The sequence below is a fragment of the Octodon degus genome, unplaced genomic scaffold (assembly GCF_000260255.1).
Source record: "Octodon degus isolate 3935 unplaced genomic scaffold, OctDeg1.0 scaffold00129, whole genome shotgun sequence".
NCBI lineage: Eukaryota > Metazoa > Chordata > Mammalia > Rodentia > Octodontidae > Octodon > Octodon degus.
The window spans coordinates 1,557,225-1,567,167 of NW_004524705.1; the positions used below are offsets into that span (position 1 = coordinate 1,557,225).

The 9,943-nt window shown below is 51.1% G+C and overlaps 1 protein-coding gene across 1 annotated transcript in view; it reads right to left on the reverse strand.

The window, feature by feature from the left end:
• Window positions 1-8,979, reverse strand: part of Acot12 (acyl-CoA thioesterase 12) — a 44,423-nt gene extending 35,444 nt beyond the window's left edge. Inside the window, exons 1-3 of the mRNA XM_012516846.2 lie at window positions 8,576-8,979; window positions 3,215-3,284; window positions 3-27 (exon numbers count right to left, since the gene is read on the reverse strand). Coding sequence (XP_012372300.1) covers window positions 3-27; window positions 3,215-3,284; window positions 8,576-8,693 — 213 coding nt within the window. The 5' untranslated portion in view covers window positions 8,694-8,979. The remainder of the gene's footprint in view (window positions 1-2; window positions 28-3,214; window positions 3,285-8,575) is intronic.
• Window positions 8,980-9,943: the final 964 nt, after the last annotated feature.

A 9,943-nucleotide genomic window follows, 5' to 3' on the forward strand; every position in this document is an offset into this window, starting at 1 on the left:
GCTTTGATGGTTATAACTTGCCCAACTCTGATAAAAAAGGAAAACACAAAACTCAGCCTTCTCAGCACATTTCCTTTCACAGTAAAGAAGCATGCAAGTGTGTGAGCCATCGGCAGCGCCACTGACAATCGCCCTCCGTTCTCTCCAGAGATGCAGTTCCCAAGAGCACAGCGTAAAGGAGGAGAGGGTTCGGCCCATGATCAACAGGCTCCAGAGAAGCAGCAGCGGACACTTTTAAATGTTACTGAGTAAATAAATAGATAAGCCAATGTACAAGCAAGCGAGCTAGCAAGCTGATCCGCCTCCCCAGGCTTACAGGCCTGGATGCTGCTCCATGACCCAGTCACTTCTGACCCCGTCAGCAAAGCAGAAGTCAGAGTCTCCCAGTTGAAGCCCCCTCACTGTTTCTTCCTTAACGTCAAATTTGCACTGTCTGGGCTGGCGAGATAGCTCAGCAGACTAAGTGCCTGCTTAGGCAAGTGCAGAGACAGGGGTTTGACCCCCTGTTACCCCATGACACACTAGCCCCACCCCCAGGCAAGCTCAGCCAGTGACTGAGACCTGGTGTGGTGGTTCATGCCTGTAATCCCAGTGCTTAGGAGGCTGAAGCAGGAGGACCACTATGAGTCTGAGCTGGGTAGTGAGACCCTGTACCAAATATTGTTTTTAAAAAAGCTTAAAGTCACACTGTCTTATGCAGTCTTCTTTTTCAGGGGAAGAAAGGTAGATCCTCTCAAGACCCCGTCTCTGGAGTTTGATTCCTGATACCAAAAGAGAGACCTTATCTCCTTCGTCACCTGCATCCTCACCCCGACCCTCCCAGAATCCTGCCTTCGACCAATGTTCTGGTCTGCAGGCCACCTCTTCCCTCATTCCACCTCCTCCTTCTCTGAACCTCTTCAGTCTTTGAATTATTCCAGGCATTTCCTCCTGGAAACCTTTCCCTTAAATCCATTCTATTATGAGATTTTTTTTCTCCTGTTCATATTCAAAGCATCCTAAAGGAATCATTGTTTTGTCCAACTCCTATATTTACCAAATATTCACTGAGTTAGGATCAGCCTTAGGGCTGGGCTTGGGTATAAGGTACAGTAACAATCCTGACTAGGCCTTCAGAGGCCAGTGTTTGGGTCACTGGTTTATAAGCAGAGAAAGTCTAATGGATTACAAAAGAATTATTGACAGCTCATTAACAACAACCGCCCTGTCCACAGCCGAGTGAAGCACTCCTGCCCTGGGCGGTGAGTCAGCGCAGTAGCTGCCCATCACCCATGCAGCATGTACACTAGGTGCTGTGCTGAGTGCTTCTTTCATGCCACATCTAGCGATGCATCACTCGCCAAGCAGGGTCCTTCAGGGCAGGCATTATCACCCGCTTCATTCACACTAGGAAATGGGCTTGAAGGGTAGGCAGCGGCACCAGGCCAGAGTCCACCCCCGGGTGTACGGGCTCCTGAGAACCCGACAACACTCCCTCCCTTGGCCTCCTAGCACAGCACCGCGAGCACTGGTCCAGGTGTGTGTGACCCAGGCTCCCCGTGAGTCGCCCGGCTCCCCTGAGCAATGCCCTCGCCTGACTGAGGCTTTGCCTGTGCCCTGCTACTGTGTCCCTCACCTGTCAAAGTCTAGCCTTTCAGCCAGAAGACGGAAGGGAGGGCTTTGTCCTTCCCTGCAGGTATGCGTTAAGGGACCAGTTCCTAGGCTGCAGGTAGGAGCCCTCCTACAGCACAATCGTAGTTGTTGTTAGCCTTGTCTTACTAGTGCGGAACGTGAGAGGATCCATTGACAAATCCCACAGAGAGGATGTTGGCAATGTCTAGTAAAACAACACGCCTTTGCCCTTTGACATAGAAATCTTATTTTAGGATTCCATCCTAAAATACACAGGCAAAAAATACAGACTACATCAGCACAAGCCCACTGTGGACTGGGACTGCAGAAGCTGGGCAGGATATAAACATTCTTACAAAGCCAGGGCACCCATCACAGACAGCCACAAATTGAAGGAGGCGAGATTGACTTGGGCCCCTCCACCCACCAGTGAGGCCCCACCCAGGATACGTCACCTTCAAATACATGCAAGTTTTGGGTGTCATTCGTGAGACACTGGATGCATGAGTGTTGGGGATTCTCTATGACATAACCCCAAGCAGCATCTATGTGGTGCGGTATTGGGTAGCTAATAAAAAATGGCGAGCACCTCTTTACTCTGCTACAGAGTGATTTTCCAGATATTAAGTGAAAAAAGCGATGTGGAGAATCACATATGTAGAGTGCTGAAATTAGTCTTAAAAGGCTATCAGTACATCTAAATATTTGCTTAAAATTTAAAAATAAATGGATAAGTCATAAAACAAATAAAATGTTGACTTACAGGGGAGGGAGGGCCCTGGCTGAAGGCTGGGTAGAAGTGAACGCTCCCGGGGTCGCATGTGTCTTGTTTCAGATTCCAGCCTTGACCCTTACGTGCTTTACACTTTAAGACAAACTACACTTACGTGAAAAGGAGCCTGCACAGCAGCGAATCAACTTCAGTGCAGCGGAGTTAGAGGTGTAACCACAGGAAGAGGGCTGTAGCAGGCAACTTCCAAAAACAGTGACTATAAGCTATATTACGTTTTCTCTAAAAAACAAACCCGGTCTTTTACACCATGCTGTTCTCTCTATTGTTATGTATTTTAATATTTGAAGGGGATTAATGGTAGTATGTCATTCACTGTACTTTAACACAGATTTTTAATTTTAAAATTCACTGCCTATTTTGATCATTCCTTCTAGGTCTGAATTACTGACCTTGAAGGTTTTTACTCTAAGTTAGCAAAACACTCTCGCTTGCAGAAGGTTTTCCGTGATTGGCTATCCTGTGCAGACAATCAGCGTTTACCCAGAAGCTCAGGGCGGATTCACTGCAGTAGGGGCCTTCTGCCCTTACTGATTCTCCGGCGGCGACAGAGGAAGCGTCAGGGATCGGGCAGCTGAGAGCTGCGATGCCTGCCCTGTGCTTCAGCCTGTCTGAGTTCCTTCTCAACCAAGCCGACAGGCCCTGTACCTGCGAGACTGTCTACAAGAGGGCCCTGTGGTTCTATTCTGACGAGTGGAGATTGCTTCAAATGTTACTCATTTTATTAGCACATGGATCACCGGCCCCAAACAACCATGTGCCACACAGATGTCACAAATGAGCAGAGAGGCCTGAGAGAGGACAGCCACTTACCTCGCGGTCTCCTCAAACTGAATGTCGTCCACTGAGGCCGTGACGCAGGAAACTCCCGCGTGCTTCTCAGCTGCAAGGAAGAGCAAAGACTGCTAGGCCAGGGCTCGGGTACGGCCGCCAGCGGCAGCGAGAGGACCATGATGCTACACCGACTGTGTCCAGGTGCCAGCCCCTGTGCCTGCTCTCCCAGGTGCCCCGAATTCCAACAGTTCCTTGGCTCCGGGGGATACGCTGCTACTACGTGATCACTATGTTTCCCCCAGATTTTAACTTACACAATCTTTATCTGAATTTCAGTAACAGTACCTACAAAATCTGGTGACTGTAAGTGGGAATTTTAGCACGCAGAGGCCGGCTATAATATTTTGGCAGGTCTCAGCTCCCTTTGTTTTAAAACCCAGCTTCTGAGGTGAATTCACTGTCTCCCACCACTGGTCGCAAAGTACACTGAAGGGACCATGGGAGGTGGGCGAGACTGGGGTCGCCTTCCACGTCACAGACTTCTCCAGTGTCAGAGAGAAATGGGCACCCAGGAGCTCTTCATGTCTCTCAGCTGTTGCTAAGATGACAGCACTCTCGAGAGCAGGGGTGAGGAGGGGCTATAGAGCACTTCCCCAGGCCCTATTCTGCAGCCCCTCTGCCCAGGAGACTTGTTTGCTTGCTAGTCTTCCTTTATACAAATAACAAGAGTTTATACTATTTACTTCTGCTACATTGTTTTCATTTTGAGAAATGGTTAAAATCCAAACTGAATATATTGGCTTTTAAAGAATGGTGAAGCTCATTTTACCGTTGGAGACTTCACTCCTGGGCATGCTATGGAAGGGGAGCAAATTCCCCTGAACTTTTATTCCTGTGTGTAGTGGACTAGTAAACGGCCCAGAGAGCGAGGTGAGCAGAGACAGCTACTCAATACGTTCCTCCCCAGGGGCTAATTCTGGCAGGAAGTGGACATTCTGACTTTAGGAGTTGGCAGCAGCTCTCTCAAGTGCGCAGTAACCTGAGCTGAGTTACTGGGAAGCCACTCCTCACAGCACTCTGAAGCAGTGCGGGCAAGGTAGGCTCTCCGCCTGAAAGTTCAGGGGAGGAGGAACTAGCGTGGTGCCGGACTGGGAGAGCGCGAGGTGGCTGCGAGGTGTGCCGGCGGCATGTCTTAGGGTCCAGCTGGTTGCTAGCACTGAGCTGCTTCGGGCCGCTTCTCACCAGCGGGAGCTACCAATCGAGCTTAGTCAGTGGGGCTGGTGGTGGCTGGTCAGTTTGCTTTCTTGCAGATCCTTGTACAGCTTAAGTTTTCCAGGTGACTACTGATCCTTTGCAGGTCTTGCTGAGAAACTCTGATGGAAGAGCACCCATGTCACATGCACCCCAGCTGCCCGAGAATGAGGGAGAGGTACACTGAGGTCACTAAAGTGCTCTTATTAACAAAGTGCTGCCATGTGCAGCGACGTGAGTTGCCAATTTCGAATGACTAAAGTGATAATAAGAATGCAGGGGCCGACGAGAGGCTGCATTGCATCGCATCTATTGGGCACCTTCTGCGGGTGTGGAGGACGACAGCGCCCGCCTGTACAAAGGATGGAGCAGAAAGAGGTGCACGCAAGGAGCGTTCGACGCCGGCCAGGCGCGGAGCTGAGTACTCATGCACGTTAGCCGCATGAGATCGATCAGTGGGGACATTTAGGCGTAGAAAGATGAACTACATTTTTCCAATGGTGATTTTGACTGCAGAAGTAGCAGAAATTCTCAGAAGAGTGTGGAAGGGGCAGGGACGTAGCTCAGCACCGCAGCACCTGCCTGGCAGGGGTGGAACCCTGAGTTCCATTCCTGATACCACAAAAAGAAAAAGAAAACTGTGAAAAGAAAGAAAAGATGGATGACCAGAAAAGGGTGCAGAGCTTTTGCACAAGAGAAGGTGTGAGTTCTTTTACACAAACATCCATAAAATGTTATAAGCTCAACAGGACCACCGCGCTCTGGTTCTTGACTCCTATTGGCACTCATAAAGTATTTCAGTAAAAGCAGGAAAACTCTAGAGCTGTTTCTAATTTGGGGAATCTTGAAAGCAGGCTTGCCGAGTCACTGTAATGCACGGATGAGGTGCGGATTGATATAAATAGTGATCGTCTTCAAGAGGTACTGATTGATCTGCGGAGGTGTTGGAAATGGGAAATGGCCATGGCCCTGGGGTCCTGGAGTCGGGGAAGGACCAGGGGTTAAACGGTGGCCTAACACTGAAATCAGTGTTGGAAGGAAAACGTGTCTGTCCTGAGCGCGTAACTGGACTAGGGAAGGTGCATGCGTGGGCGGCGGCTGAGCTGAGCACTCAGGGATGACGGGAGGGATGCGGTGTGGGGACCACGGGAAGGCCCGTGCTGAGCTGGGGCAGCCGTGACCTCGAGGGCTCTGACGAGGGACCCTGGCTAACGCGGGGAACTGAGAAGAGGGGAGCGAGGCCACCAGTGCTGCGATCCCGGGTGCGGGAGGTGCCGCTCACCGTCTCTCTGGGGTCTCCGGTGATTGCAATGGTCGTTCTCCGAGAGAGCGGGGTTTTCTCCTGCTTCTGTCCCGATTTCTCTCCAGTGCAGCTTGGCCGCAAGGGGCCCAGCGGGGGGCTGGTGGAGGTGGAGGTGGTGGAGGTGGTGGTGGTGGTGGTGGTGGTGGTGTGTGTTTCTGCACTAATCTTGCTGGAGTTCTGCGGGCTCCTTGAACCTGCATCTGCACATCTTTCGCCATATTCTTGAAATTTTCAGCTATAATTTACTAAAACATGGATTATTTTCTTATAATTCCGCTCTACTTCTTGGAACTCTGTGTCATGGCTTCGCTCTCCCATCGGGCTGCAGAACCTCTGGTGCCAGAGATGGCAGTGGGGGGCGGCCGGGAGCGGGGCTGGCCTGGCGTCGGCACCTGAGGCTCGGCGGAGGGAGTCACGGGCCCCCTCCGCCCGCCTGGCCGGTCCCTCTCCACCTCCTGCCTGCCATGCTGGGGGCTTCCCCTGCACCTCCTCTTACCTCCCTGTCTTGGCGTCAGGGAGCCAGGTAAGGGCTGAGACTTCTGAAACGGTGAGCCGAAATCAACCTCTTTTTTATTTGTGGGTGTTTCATACTTTGTCTTAGCACTGAGGAATGTAACTAAGGCACCGTCCATATGTGAAACCTCTCTTTTATTTACCCCAATCTACCATACCTTGTTCATTTAAAATTTTTCTTAAGAGTGGATAATTTCTACTGATCTATTTTTACATTTCTGAACACTTTTCTCAGGACTCATATTCTGAAGTTAAGACCACCCAGTGAATTTTTGAATTTCAAATATTGTATTACATTATTGCATTTCATTTTCAATAGTTTCTCTTCTGTGATTTAGTCCCTTTTCATTCCTTAGGATCATGTTTTCCATGACATCTTCAACACAGCTACTACAAAATCCTTGAAGCTTAATCCCAGCATGAGCTTGGTCTCCGTGAAGAATGGATCACGACTCTCCGTCTCTCTTCGTGTCCAACAGTTCTGGGCCATGTCTAGCCATGTGCGTGACCCATCATGGAGCCTGGATCCCAGCGCAATTCTCTGCCCGTGTCACCCTCTTACCACCGAGACACGACACTAGGCACCCACTGCTCTTGGGGAGGACAGGCTTCTTTGGGCTCATGTTTCAGTCCAAGATCTGGCTACCCCCAAGAAGAAATGGCATGGCAGAGGGGAAGCTGCTCACCTCAGAGTGGGCTGGAAGCAGAGGGAAGAGAGGAGTCGGGCAGGATACAGGCCCTTCCAGGCCACTTCCAACTAGGGCCACCTCACAACAGCAGGCCAGCAATAGGCTGCCATGTATAACCACCTCACCAAAGCCCCACCCCTGAGTGCGTGAGGCTTGGGGGCAGCTAGACATAAATGATAGCATCTTGTGGAAAGGTAGTTCATTTGGCTGAAGCTACAAGACTGTCCTCTTTGAGGTGGGCACACATCTCAGTTCTTCCGGCCTTAGCGAGGTAAAAAATTATGGATGGGTTTTGGGGCTCTGCCTCTGAATCTCTTTCTTCTGGGAACTGTCTCTTCATAGTCCAGTAGATGTGGTTCTGTCAGCCCTTATCCTTTAGCTCTTCAAATTACCAAGGCTATTATTTCTCACTAGAAATTTATCTGGGAGAGAAATGGAGCTTTCAAGCCTAAAGTTACTAGATTACAAAAATACACACAATCCTCACAAAAAACAAGCAACAATAAAACAGAGAAAGTGAAATACAAGAGCACAGTGGCATCTCCCAGGGACCATTAAGAGCGGAGTGGTGACAGAGTTGACTGTAGATGCAGATCTGGAAAGTGGACCATTCTTTAAGAGACCAGCGACTTCCACGAGCCTAGGCCACTGCAGCTCCTCGGAGCATACTTCTGCTACTGGTGAGAATCAGGCGGGCTGCCCTCACTCTGTAATTATTTTCATGAAAGAACACGGGAAACCCTAGGACGAATCTGAGTACATCACAGTAGAAATTTAGTCGGGGGAGCTGTGTTGTAGTGATAACATACGCTGTGAGGGGAGTGGAGACCAGGCCGACAGTTTAAATGTCCTACAGTGCAAGACATTGCCAGGAATCTCCGGAAAACTCTGCCCTTGCTCTAAGCCTCTTCGCATCTATTCCTTCCAACCTCGAAGCGGTTCTAGCAGTCCCCTCTCCTGAGTGTCTTTATGAAATGTGACCAAAACTACAGTGAATGCCGCTGGCCCACGCCATCCAGTGGAAAGCCCGATTTGTAAAAATGTGACTCTGTGTCCTGAGGCCCCTCTTACACTGAATCTGGCACCTGTGACTTTCAGGTCTCCCCCAAAGTCGGAAAGATCAGGAAAGGCAAGTGCTTTGAAATGATACAGGTCAACTGAGGCAGCCAGGACAGCACAACTGAAGAGGCTCAGGAAAGAGGCCTTCCGAGCTGCAGAAGGTGGTGAAGACACAGGCTGAGTGAGCTCAGGTGTGGGGGGCTTCAGGGGTCCCCTGGCAATGCATCTTTTGGTGTAATAGTTTTGGGGTAAACACCAACTGTATTTTCTGACAACACCTCTACTCCAGGGACAAGAACCTGAACTGGTGGCTTGGGAGGGTTGGTATTAGGAACCTCAGTTCCATGACGTAACTGTGGCGGCTCCTGTGTCCCTAGGTTCTGCACTCACATCTGCATTTCCCAGGTGCCAACTGCTAAAGCTTTAACTCCTCACATAGAAGTGAGCCCTTCGCGTTAGCTGGCCTGCTCCTCCAGGGTGCTCCCTCCCTCTTCCCTTCTACCCCATCCTCTGCCCAGTCATCTACCTCCATGTCCCCTACCCCTGTCCCTGGGTCCCCTCCACCCACCCCAGGGTCCCTCCTACCTGCCAGGCAGGCTGTGGCATCTACCCACTTGAGCAACTGCCCTGCGCTGAGCTCGCCACGGGCATCCGCGTGCGCTGGCTGGATGGCCTGAGTCATGAGCACATCTCCGGGCTCCATGGCCTCGGCACCCGCTGGGACAGTCACCAGACAGCAGGACCCTGGTTCCTCTGGGCTGGAGCTCACCAAGAGCGTTGTAGAGTGGCTGGGCCAGGGCCAGGGCCAGGGCCAGGGAAGGAGGTGACAGCCTGGCCTCTTTGCAGCAGGTGCTGGCGTCTCTGAGCCCCAGGGTCGAGCGCGAGAAAAACGGCTGGCTGCAAGTTCCAGGGTCCCGGGAGCCGGCAGTGGAAGCGTGTACCTTTGAAACGCCTTGGCATGTGCCTAGATTTGTTTTTAAACCGTTTGCTGTTTGCTTGTTTTCTCAGCTGACCCTGTCACCTAGCCGCTCCTGTCCAAGCCCCAGTTCAAAATCCAGCTCAGTCTCAGCGTGAGCTCCAAAGATCACCATTGTGAAATCTCTCTCAGCTCCAAAAGGCCAGAGAAGGAGGTACTGGGGGAGGAAAGGCCAGGCTGGGGCACAGGGAGCCCCCGGAGGGCAGTGCCAGCTGGGTCAGGTGCAGGGTCCCAGCACCCACTCTCGCCTCTGGGGAAGCACAAATCCCAGGAGAATCTCTTTTTGATAGGACCAAAAACTAGGACATTAGATAAGAATTCCTCTGCAGGAGTCTGTCATAGTGCGGGCTACAGCCACTGACTTTAGGACGCCCCTCTCATCAGGAAATCCTGACCTCAGCATAGCCTAGCGCCTGCTAGATTTGGGGTGTCTGAGTGCTGGGGCAGGCTGGTGGGGGTTGAGGTGGGTGTGAGAGAGGGGGGCAGCAGGCCGGCGTGCAGCTGGGGCCCAGGGCCCAGCATCCTGAGTGCAGAGGGGTCCCCAGCAGCGAGTGACAGGCCTCTGGCTGCTTTGTCGTCCCCAACATCAGCTACATCCAGCACAGCGCAGGGCGTCAGATGAAGATGCTGTTAACTTTGCATCTCTTTCAGAGGAGGGTTTTTCCTTCATGAAGGAGAGGAAATAATAAAGCACTGATTTGAAAGCTTCCAGGATCCTTTGCGGTAGGTTTCTAGACCAACTAAGTGTAAGTAGAAATAGGGTACATCTGTCAGGTGAGGATAAGTTTGACCTTTAGAGAGAGAGCATAGAATGGCTTCATAAAACAAGCAATTAAAACAAGTCATCCCGCGGATGGCCCTCTACAGTGATGCACCGGCTTATTTCAGTGATCATGTGATGGTGCTCATGTTATGTTTGCAAGCCTCTTTGAAAAATGCGAGCAGAGTTCTTCATGCCTTATGAAAGCACCTTTTGT